The sequence below is a fragment of the Hoplias malabaricus genome, chromosome 3 (genome assembly GCF_029633855.1).
Source record: "Hoplias malabaricus isolate fHopMal1 chromosome 3, fHopMal1.hap1, whole genome shotgun sequence".
Lineage (NCBI taxonomy): Eukaryota > Metazoa > Chordata > Actinopteri > Characiformes > Erythrinidae > Hoplias > Hoplias malabaricus.
In genome coordinates, this window is record NC_089802.1 from 6,037,216 (window position 1) to 6,049,763 (window position 12,548).

A 12,548-nucleotide genomic window follows, 5' to 3' on the forward strand; every position below is an offset into this window, starting at 1 on the left:
GTGGAGGGCGGGTGTGTTAAACCTACATGGCCGTAATTTACAGCTTAACTTTGACAGGAAGGGGTTCAGACAGTTTTATAGCCACGCTGTGAGGATATTGCAGCACAGGAAATATACTTCTCCCATTTCACGTCAAAGGGAGGTTTGTTTAGGTCGTAAATATGAATGAATCCTAAAGAGGTGATGACGTGTTTTTGAATAGACAATGAATATGGAGCACTGAGCATTATTCCTTGTGACACAGTTAAATCATACATGTACGCATGACATCGGCATTACTCTTCCACAAGCTCCCACAGGTCACACGTTTCCTCGTTTGTCTGAGCACTCTCATCTGTTACTCAGATTGCTGTAAAAGCCTTTCACCTCTGTGTGACTGAGATCAAATAGACTGTGGAACAGACCTCAGTTCAGTCTTATTTCAGCCTGCCGTTTGGATAGGGAGTACATGAGGGTAAGGATATATCCGGAGCTGGGTTTCAGAGATGTTAATGTAATGGAAGTGTTTGTGGGGAGTCTACTTTCCAATTCTGGCAAGTGCACATCTGCACCTATGAGAGCAGGTAAGGTCAGCATGTAGAAACGTGGGCGGTAAATTCGTAAGAAATAGTCCTATGTATTTTTTCACCCTTAGAGGAACAAAGAGGGCACTCACGCTTAAAGTATAGGCATTGACAACTACACTAGCTTGTGTGCAAAATCACCACCTTAAAATAGTTCTCGAGGCAGCACTGCCTTCAAGGCTGAAGGAATGTAATCGGATGCCAGCCAAAAATCAGGGATTAATGTGATTGGTTAGCAAACACTTGGCTCGTCCCTGCATTTTGGCTGTTAACAAATTACAATAAATTACTCTGCCTCAAAGGCAGCATTGCCTCCAGAAACCTTTTAAGTAGTGGTTTTGCACACAAGCTCTACACTATAAGAGGCCCTGCAAAAAGTTAATGTAAATGAATCAGAGCTTCCAAAGTCAGTTACATTGTCTAAAACTATAGAGCTGGGCTCTACACCCTGTGCCATCAATGTTCCTGAGAGTTCCACTGGGGCCTCATTAGTACCTCATTTGGTAGCAGTGTTTTCTGAGTTTCTTTCGACCCATGGATAGAGTAGTAGATATTTGATATAGGCGAAATTGCCAGAAACAGTATGCCTTCTTCTCCAAGTGCCTTGAGCTGCTTGATGATATTAATTCTGAAAAGAAAAAGCGGCTGGCGTCAATGGAAGCCGTGTTTTAACTGATTCAGCTTTGGTGATATTGTTCCGTATAATAGTTTTGAACATATGCCTCAAGAGGCTTTAAGAAGACAGTGATGAGCAGATACATGACAGAGACTGTGGTGTGTTTGGCTTGGTCTACAGCCAGAAACATGATGTTCAGTCATGGTGTTGCAATGCTAGTCTGCCCCATGCTGGGAATGGAAGCCGGACAGAAAGGAGGACAAGAGAATGAAAAAAGAGAAAAATTTTACACTGACTTGTCTTAGTAATTTTCCTTCTCTTTATTGCGGGTCATGGAGGCAGAGATGAGGCTGTCCATATTCATTCATATTTAAAGCAGGGGGAGCAGTCAGCGGTGCCAGATGAATACTTTACAAGCCTAAAGCCTCTTCTGCTTAGCCGCATGGTGTAGCACAAGTCTGTCACTTAAGCACGAGTGGGAGAATGGCAGCAATCAGAGCCTGTGTTTAAACAGAATCTAAGGAGCATTGTTCTGTTCTACAATCCTTGACAGCAGCTTATTTTTGCTTCTAAAATAAAGGTGCTTCAGCTGCTGTGGTACAGAATGCACTTTTAAAATTGTGTGAGTATATTCATTCATTATCTGTAAGCGCTTATCCAGTTCAGGGTCGCGGGGGGTCCTACCTGGAATCATTGGGCGCATGCATGAACACACCCTGGAGGGGGCGCCAGTCCTTCAGAGGGCAACACAGACACACACACACACACATTTACTCACACACTCACACCTACGGACACTTTTGAGTCACCAATCCACCTACCAACGTGTGTTTTTGGACTTTGGGAGGAAACTGGAGCACCCGGAGGAAACCCACGTGGACACAGGGAGAACACACCAACTCCTCACAAACAGTCACCCGGAGGAAACCCACGTGGACACAGGGAGAACACACCACACTCCTCACAGACAGTCACCCGGAGGAAACCCATGCGGACACAGGGAGAACACACCAACTCCTCACAGACAGTCACCCGGAGGAAACCCATGCGGACACAGGGAGAACACACCAAACTCCTCACAAACAGTCACCCGGAGGAAACCCACGCGGACACAGGGAGAGCACACCACACTCCTTACAGACAGTCACCCGGAGGAAACCCACGCAGACACAGGGAAAACACACCAAACTCCTCACAAACAGTCACCCAGAGGAATCCCACGTGGACATAGGGAGAACACACCACACTCCTCACAGACAGTCACCCGGAGGAAACCCACGCAGACACAGGGAGAACACACCACACTCCTCACTAACAGTCACCCAGAGGAATCCCACGTGGACATAGGGAGAACACACCACACTCCTCACAGACAGTCACCCGGAGGAAACCCACGCAGACACAGGGAGAACACACCACACTCCTCACTAACAGTCACCCGGAGGAATCCCACGCGGACACAGGGAGAACACACCACACTCCTAACAGGCAGTCACCCGGAGGAAACCCACACAGACACAGAGAGAACACACCACACTACTCACAGACAGTAACCAGGAGGAAACTCATGCAGACACAGGGAGAACACACAGAGGGTCACCTGGAGCGGGAATTGAACCCACAACCTCCAGGCCCCTGGAGCTGTGTGACTGCGACACCTACCTGCTGCGCCACCGTGCCGCCCTTGAATAGACATTTAATAATAATAATAATAATAATAAATGTATTCAGCCTTAGATGAAGTTACAATTATCAATGTCATTCATTATACTTTGCTGAATATTTTTAAATAACTATAGCTTTTTACTTCTAATCAGGAATATTAGACATATCATTTAATTTAATGCAAAGATGACTTGTAACTCTCACTCATTCGCTCAAATATACACTCACTTACTTATAGTTATATCAGGGACAGTTAGGGTGCATCCAGAAACTTTTGCAACTGCTCCTGTCCCTTCCTTCATACTGCTCCTGTCCTATCCCACAAGAAGGAGGAGGAATTGAGAGGAAAGGAACAGGAGGACTGGAGAGAGGTAGCGGTAATTGAAGAAATGGGACAGCTGATCCCTTTCAAATAAAGTTTGAGTACTCATGAACTGAGTTTATCACAGTGCTTGCTTTCAGTACAGCCCTTATACTCCTGAGCCAATTGCAGCTGCTGCAAGCGCCCTGTGCATATATGGCAATTCCTTCCATTTAATTGCATTGTGCAGATTTACCACCTGCTTCTATTTGCTTATACCTGCTGTATATTTGTGATTTTCAGCTGCATTTGCGTGTACATCTCCATGTTTGAATACTCGCTGGATGTCACTCAGAATTGTTTAAATTACTTCCTGGGTAATTACTTCCTTCTTAAATTACTTCCTTTACTGATATACTTGTTATGGACAGCAAGCAAACACACACAGCAGGCTGAGTATGAACATTGGGGGAAGACTGATTGTTGTGCTAACCCAAACCCAGACCAGGTCAAGACCACGGTATCTCTCTGTAAATGTGAATACGTTCCAGTCTGTATTCATAAAGAAAACTGTTTGAGCGTGTGTTTGATTGTGTATTAGTTAGAGGTCTGCTACCTGACCTAAGCCTCTTGGTGACTGACAAAATATCAAGGTTTGTTTTAATTACTTGTTAAAATAATTAGCTGATGACTTGATTACAAATATAATCAGTCATGATAGCTCTAGTGTTAAATATTAATATGTATTGTCTCTCGAATACAAAGTAGTATTCAGTCTGTCTCTCTCTCTACTTTTGATAGACACTGGAAAGGGATGCTTGCTGTTTTCAGAGGAAACTGACTGATTTGAAGAATTAATGCCAATCACATTGTCTTTAAAAATTATAAAACTTTTAAATTTGGCACACACAGTTTAATTAACCAAAAATGTTTAATTGCAGTGTATCAAAAAAGCACGTTGTGTTCCAGAACCTTTTAGTGGATGATGCTTTAAATAATGCTCTTTTATGGGAAGCGTTGAAGAAACTTGAGCATGTGATGAACAGTCTACATTTTACTGAAGTACATAAATATACCCCTATGATTTTTCAAAATTGATCCAACCTCGACAGGGTCCAGAGGAATTTAGAGGTGGGCTTTTAGAGGTGCATATATTTGCCCCATTCTGTGACCAGATATTTATGTGTTTACACACACCATATCTGTCCCCACAGTATTACTGCTTTGGTTAAATTGAGAATTGCTCATTTAGTCTTTTCCATTTTTTTTGTTTCCTCCTCAGTTGTATTTTCATATTTATATTCATGACAGCCTTATGCACTGACTCTGTTGTGCCCCTGCTGTGGGTGACTGCAGGCTATAAGGGTGTGTATGTGTGGTGTGGTGTGTATGTGCACACGTGTGTGTGTGTGTGTATGGGTGTGTTTTCATGGAGCTGGCACAGCTGGAGCTAAATCTTAAATGTGAAAGGATGTTTGTGTGTGTGTGTTAGTGCATGCAGCAGAAAAAAAATCCACTTTTTAATAGAGTAAAACATCATCATATATAGTATATCGTATTTACAATCTAACAGAAGGGGCCGGAAACTAAGGGCATCTGTGAAGGAGTTATTAGAAACAGCTGAAGGGTGCAGTCAGTGGTTGTGGATAAGGAAAGCACAGACTAGTTGGGGAAATACATTTTAGAGTATGTTGTTGTGGTTGTTGGTGATGTAGCGTGTAAAGATCGCATGGAACTGGTGACACTGAACATGCATTAACGGTGCCAGTGGGGCTGGGATGCCAGACTTCACTGTTGGCCCTTCCAGAGGTGTCATTGGATTAATTCAGTAAAACCCAGGGGGGCGAGGGGAAGTGCAGTGAGTATGTTGGGGACTCATGGGCTAGGCTCAATGAGTAACCATAGTTGTTAATGGTAGCTGGTTGCTGATCAGATCATAAATGGCCACAGCATCCTTAGTTGTCAGGTATAGGATTTGAACTATCCTATAATCAAATCTTTGCAATAGCTGGAGTGCAATTTGAATCTGAAGAACCCAGCCTTCTTTGACCCAGTTTTCGTAAACCCAAGATAAAAAAACACTGTGCAGTCTGTGATAATGTCTGTTGGATTTGGATGGAACTAAATCACTAAAAACACACTGATAATACCTACATTACCTCATCTCCCCATGTGAAACTATCTAGCTCCAATAGTCTTCAGACATTTAGTCCATGTACTGTGTTCAAACACATAAATTAGTTGCAGAAACTGTAGCATTGGATACAGAAACTTTGAATCCCCTCCCTTCTCTCTCATACTTTATTTCTTTCTCATAAACTCCAAGGTTAGTGGGTGAAAGTGTGTGTGTGGGTGTGTGTGTGTGTACAAGGAAGTGTGAGAGAGAGAGAGAGAGAGAGAGAGAGAGAGAGAGAGAGAGAGAGAGAGCGAAAGAGAGAGAAGAAGAAGAAGAAATATATCCCCCTATCATAAATAACTCTTTATCTCTGTCTGTTTTCACGAGTCAGCAGCGTGCTGAAATCACACCACTGGCCCCAGTGCTGTAGTGTGATTGGTTAATCGATTAGTGCTTACATCCAGAGTCCTGATGAGATCAGCAGAGATTAACTGAGGAACACTTCATTCATCTGCCCAAACTCATCACACATTCATTTCACATTTCTCTCCCTGCTCATTTATATGCTGACAGCTTGGTGTGTTTTTCTGTTAAAGGGAGTAGTTTACCAAAATCCACACTATTTTTCCTCATCCACAGAACTGCTGATCAGCAGACATGTTTGGTGTCAAAACTTCTTCATATTATCGACAAAACAAGATACATTTTTAATTGCATTTATTATTATTATTATTATTATTAATATTATTATTATTATTATTGGCGGCACGGTGGTGCAGCAGGTAGTGTTGCAGTCACACAGCTCCAGGGACCTGGAGGTTCTGGGTTTGATTCTTGCTCTGGGTGACTGTCTGTGAGGAGTGTGGTGTGTTCTCCCTGTGTCTGCGTGGGTTTCCTCCGGGTGACTGTCTGTGAGGAGTGTGGTGTGTTCTCCCTGTGTCTGTGTGGGTTTCCTCCGGGTGACTATCTGTGAGGAGTTGGTGTGTTCTCCCTGTGTCAGCATGGGTTTCCTCCAGGTGCTCCGGTTTCCTCCCACAGTACAAAAACATACGTTGGTAGGTGGATTGGCGACTCAAAAGTGTCCGTAGGTGTGAGTGTGTGAGTGAATGTGTGTGTGTGTCTGTGTTGCCCTGTGAAAGACTGGCGCCCCCTCCAGGGTGTATTCCCACCTTGCGCCCAATGATTCCAGGTAGGCTCTGGACCCACCGCGACCCTGAATTGGATAAGCGGTTACAGATAATTATTATTATTATTATTATTCTTATTATTTTCTAACATGTCTTAGTAATATAACATCAGAAATGAAAGCATGTCTATTACATTTAACAGTTAAATATATAAAAAAGTAAATGCCTGATGATTTAGGAAGGAAGTGTTCATGGTGCTTGAGAGATCCCTACTGAGAGATTTCTTTAACGTTTAGAAGTGGCGTAAGTCTTAGCCCATGATTCAACGAGATTCATGATTCTGGGATCACAGCTGAGTCCCAATATTTTGGACTAAATCTGAATGAAGAAAAATGAGTGCTGGTATTGTGGGGGGTGGTGGTACTAAGAGTGTCCTCTTATGCTAATTGCTATAAAATTTGGTGCATCATTAATAGAACACTTAAAATTCAGCATAGATCTCTGACATGATGAACACTGTTTTTGGGGTTTTACATCGAGTTTACTCAGTGAATAAGAGCAGTTCACACTAAGCTGTTTTTCAGGTTTAAATTGATTTAAAATATTGAGATTGATAAATTGCTTCTTAACACAAAAGGCATTTTTTTTGACAGTGTAAACCTGTGCTGGCTCAATACATTAGCCTCATAGCATGTGTCTAAATCTAAACAACAAATGCGACGTCAGACATCACCTGATCTATTAGGTTTGATATAAGGAAAAATGTGTTATTTTGGTATTGTGCACACTATTCCATGAACATCAGTCTTTCATCTTCTTTTGGGACTTTCTTTTGATCTCTTCTTCTTTTTCCCTGTTTTTCTGTGCTGGTGGAACATCAATAGAAAGTGGAAAAGTGAATCTCTCTCTCTCTCTCTCTCTCTCTCTCTCTCTCTCTCTCTCTCTCTCTGCAGGTACCCCTTCCCCACTGTGTTCAGTTCGTGCAGTAAGAAGGACCTGCTGGTCAGTCTGGAGAAGGGAGTAGGCATGTGCCTCTTCAACATGCCTGAGGTCAAAGTGCTCTACGGGGGGCAGAAGTGTGGGAACGGATATGTGGAGGAGGGAGAGGAGTGTGACTGTGGAGATCTAGAGGTACGTCAGGGTTTGTGTGTGTGTACTGATGAACTCTTTCTGTCACTCTTTGATGTGGTGTAGTGAAAACTGGGACATGTTTTTTCTCTGTGTTTGTTTCCTCTGTGTGTGTGTGTGTGTGTGTGTGTGTGTGTGTGTGTGCCTACAATGGTTTTTGTTGTTCTCCTTTTCTGTCTACCATGCAAGTCAAGCTGAACATTCAAGCATTCAATATTTCTGTGAGGATTTGATTGAATTCAGTTAAAAGAAGTCAGATACTGATGTTGGGTGATTAGTTCACAAACAGTGGCAAAAGTACTGGATGTGGCTACAGCAATCCAGAGAATCCATTGTAATTTGTCTACATCACAGTGCTGTGGTTCTTTTTTACTCCTATAGCTGGGGCACGGAATTGGTCCTGGTCACCTTAGGCTCATGAATGACTCCGGGGCCTTTCTTCCAATTGGTTATTCTCCCTGTGGAGACTGAATATTATACAAACTGTGTGTGTGCAATTGAATGTCTGTATCAGCAACAACTTAGTAGCTGAATTCACAAATTATAAGGGATGACAGGGTATTTTTGGACGCAATGTAAATTCAGCAAGAGAAGCAGATGGTCTGAGCACTGTGATGTATAGCTAGCTATCTACTGCCTTAAGCTATTCCTTTTCTGTCAATAGGAATCAAATGAATTCTTCTCCACTGGGAGTGGGGGCCCAAAGTGGGTATTTGCTTTGGGCTCCAAACAGTTCAAATGTGAGGGTCTAATGAGGAAATTGCTTTCCTCTCTCTCTCTCTCTCTCTCTCTCTCTCTCTCTCTCTCATATATGCTACAAAAACAAATTTAACACTCACTGATTCCTCCCTGACTCCCTCTCTGAGTATTCACACTCCAGCATGACTCATGGATCATTACAGACTTATCATCCAAATCTGTGACAAGTGACATAAACAAGCACTTCATACAGATGCCTTCCTCATGACCATAGTGGCAGAAAACCCAGAAATCTGGAGTCTCGCTCACAGGCACATATGCGTAACAGAAGTGTGAGGAGCTTTGAAGCACTGTAGACACACACACACACACACACACACACACAAACTTGAAGTCATTTGTTTTGTAAAATGTATGTGTATTAATTTGGGTTTTTTTCTTCTGGCAATTCATAATGCAAAGACAGGTCATAAGAGCTGTATTTGTAATTGGGCATGCCAGAAGTCTTTGTTCGTGTGTGTGTGTGTGTGTGTGTGTGTCTGAGAGCCGAAGTGGTGTGGATAAAATCAACATTGATCGGTCAGTCTGCATTATTAAGATTAATTTTTTTCCTTCTCATTCCTTCGGTTCGCAGAGTTCACCTTCTTCGATCATTATGGTGTTTTTAAATGCTTATAAAATCCATCTGTAAATTACAAAAACTAATCAAAGCTAACTTTGTTCAGAGTGATGCAAACTGCTGGTGTTAGTTAGATATAGACTCTGAAAAGTGCCTGTTCTGAATGTTTAATTACTGTTTTCTTGACTTTTCTTCCATGTGATGAATAGACTAGGGTTAGTGTGAGGGGGACAAATAGCTCACAGAAATCTCAGCCCTTGACACGACCAAAACTTTCTACAGATGTGAGCGCAAACAACCTCTGTGAACATATGGTCCAACGTCGACGTTCAGATGTGGTTTGTTTTCTCACCTTTTAAATCTTTCTTCACAATTTCTTTCTCTTGTGTGCAGGAGTGCATAAACCCCTGCTGTAATGCCAGCACCTGCACGCTGAAGGGAAACGCAGTGTGTGCACACGGCCAGTGTTGTGAAGATTGTCAGGTAATACACACACATTCCTTGACTACTCTTTCGTGAGATATATATTAAATGATCAAATTAAAGTCATTGCTAAACCATGTTAACTCTTATGTTTATGGGATTGCAGTTAACATTTGTTTCATTGGTTTTGTTTCCAATTGGTCATTGGCGTGGTTTGTTGAAATTGTATGTGTGTATGCGTGTGTGTGTGTGTGTGTTTTCAGTTGAAACCTGCAGGTACACCGTGCAGAGAGTCCAGTAACTCGTGTGATCTGCCTGAGTTCTGCACAGGTTCTCATCCTCACTGTCCAGCTAATGTTTACCTGCATGACGGTCACGCCTGCCACAGTGTGGACGGACACTGCTACAATGGCATTTGCCAAACACATGAGCAACAGTGCATCACACTCTGGGGCCAAGGTGAGTTACAGCACCACCTCTATCCATCAGGAATGTATTTGTGCATTGTAATAATGGTGATGAAGACCTTTGCAACTTTGCAAAATTACATTGCAGTGAGGTAAATCTTGAATGACAAAATAAAAAAAAATGATTATGGCTATATTTCCAGAGTGAATACATCCTACATGTTTTTCAATAAGGACTCACATTATAATACGTGGTATTATCCCACAAACAAAAATAAAAATTCATTTAAACAAATGAACAATGAGATTCTGAAGAAAACAAGTAACTAAACATGCAGCAGAACAAACCCTAGCTTTGTTGGCGGTGTGTGTGTGTGGGTGGGTGGGTGTATGTGTTCTATAGGTGCAAAGCCAGCTCCAGGCATCTGTTTTGAAAGGGTGAACTCTGCAGGAGATCCATATGGGAATTGTGGAAAGGACTCCAAGGGCTCATTCGCTAAGTGTGAAGAGCGGTGAGGTTTTTTTCTTTTCTTTTCTCTCAGGTTTTTCAAAAAGAGAGAATGATGAGAAATAGATGAAGAGTACGCAAGAAGGAAAACAACAGATAAATCTTCTGCCATTTTACAACAATCTTCATCACAAAATCCAGTGTTTTGCATGGTCATGTTGAGACCTGCAGGTCTATCACGCTGCGTCAAAAACGAACCGTGATCTAAAAACGGACCAGTAGACGAGCCACTGTAATTTACATAAACAGGTAGCACTCATTAAATGACGGGCTTTAATTGGCAGGTGCTTAAAGTGCTCCACTGATCATCTCCAATTGATGTAATTGTTACTGAAATGGACACAGTGAGAGAATAGAAGGGAAAGGGGACAAAAAAAGTTGATTACAAGAACACAAAACAAAATCATAGTCATGCCCACCACCACCCCCCCTTTCACTCCCTTTTTCTCTGTCAGCAGAGCATGAGAAAGTCTCCTCTGCAGGCAGTAATTGGTCTGCAGTGGAGAGTGTGTCTCATTATTTTGCTTAGCTCTTGGCTCCGGAGAAAGAAACGTTGTGTGATCACTCTACATATTATTGTCCCAAATTATTCACATAAATATGGATTAGCATTGTTACACGTGTAATATATTAAGCAGAAACAGCTGAAGTTGCTTTTACCAAACTTTGTCAGGCGTTTACAATCACCCTTTCTTAACTAAATATAGTTACAATAGATCTCATGTAATAAGTGTATAAATGTGAGTAAATACCCAGATACCATTCCTCCCTATTCCTCTTCATTTCTTTCCTTTTTCTTCTTTCCTGTTTCCAATCCAGTTTAATGTGAAAAATTAAGTTGAATCAGACAGGGCAGCGCAGTGGAGCAGCAGGTAGTGTCGAGGTCACACAGCTCCAGGGACCTGGAGGTTGTGGGTTCGATTCCCGCTCCGGGTGACTGTCTGTGAGGAGTTTGGTGTGTTCTCCCTGTGTCTGCGTGGGTTTCCTCCGGGTGACTGTCTGTGAGGAGTTTGGTGTGTTCTCCCTGTGTCTGCGTGGGTTTCCTCCGGGTGACTGTCTGTGACGAGTGTGGTGTGTTCTCCCTGTGTCTGCGTGGGTTTCCTCCGGGTGACTGTCTGTGAGGAGTGTGGTGTGTTCTCCCTGTGTCTGCGTGGGTTTCCTCCGGGTGCTCCGGTTTCCTCCCACAGTCCAGAAACACACGTTGGTAGGTGGATTGGCGACTCAAAAGTGTCCGTAGGTGTGAGTGTGTGAGTGAATGTGTGTGTTGCCCTGTGAAGGACTGGCGCCCCCTCCAGGGTGTATTCCCGCCTTGCGCTCAATGATTCCAGGTGGGCTCTGGACCCACCGTGACCCTGAATTGGATAAGGGGTTACAGATAATGGATGGATGGATGGATGAATCAGACAGGATTCCAGTCTCTGATTTTATGTTGTATTGGAAAAGTAAATAAAACTAAAGAATAGGATTTTGTATTGTTTTGCAGAGATGCTAAATGTGGGAAAATACAGTGTCAAGGCGGAGCAAATCGGCCAGTGATTGGCACTAACGCCGTCTCCATAGAGACTAATATCCCACTGCAAGAGGGAGGGAGGATCTTGTGCCGGGGGACCCATGTATACCTGGGTGATGATATGCCCGACCCAGGACTGGTCCTGACTGGAACCAAGTGTGGAGAAAACATGGTGAGAGCACACTGTGCTTATCTTCCATCACACCCATTACTCAGTGTTATCTTATATAATGCATGCTTCTGTAAACTGATGTACAGGAATGATAGTTCTCCTTAAGGTGTGTCCATATTGTGTTAACCCCTTAATTTACATGTATGTTCATGTTCATAATATGTTTTCATGCCTCATGGATATCACATAACGGTAGAACTGAGCTCTTACCAAATATTGTGCTTGTAGTTGAATTATACCATGTTTTAGATGCTATTTTGTTGTGACTGCTGTTACTAAATGTTAGGATTAAATGGGTTAACTGAAAAGCCACCATAAAAGTTGAACATCATTTAGTAAAACTCAAAGAGTCACCAAATTATAGACACCTTTATATATGATATATCCAGCCCTCATTCATCTAAGTCTAAGAACAGCCGTTCCTTAGAGGAAAACACCATTAGAATTCTCCAAATAAAACTTCCAAAGGCCAACCTTGTTGCTGCTGATGGTGATGCTAATGAGGCATTGATCATGTGGACTGGCAGACTCAGGTTTGAATTACACTGTGAAGGTCAATAGATCTCCATAAGGACCCCTACACCCTCAGCCCTGATTTAAAAACCATTGTCATGATTTTTACTGGGCTTTTCCCATAAACCTTGAAACATTTTCCCGAGATTAGTTTGACGAGTGGATGGAACGATGCCTATTC

The 12,548-nt window shown here is 42.6% G+C and overlaps 1 protein-coding gene across 1 annotated transcript in view; it reads left to right on the top strand.

Annotated features, from left to right (window-relative positions):
* LOC136691735 (disintegrin and metalloproteinase domain-containing protein 12) overlaps positions 1-12,548 on the top strand; it is a 133,396-nt gene that overhangs the window by 98,129 nt on the left and 22,719 nt on the right. The window contains exons 12-16 of the mRNA XM_066664474.1: positions 7,342-7,519; positions 9,228-9,317; positions 9,521-9,716; positions 10,068-10,176; positions 11,656-11,854. Coding sequence (XP_066520571.1) covers positions 7,342-7,519; positions 9,228-9,317; positions 9,521-9,716; positions 10,068-10,176; positions 11,656-11,854 — 772 coding nt within the window. The remainder of the gene's footprint in view (positions 1-7,341; positions 7,520-9,227; positions 9,318-9,520; positions 9,717-10,067; positions 10,177-11,655; positions 11,855-12,548) is intronic.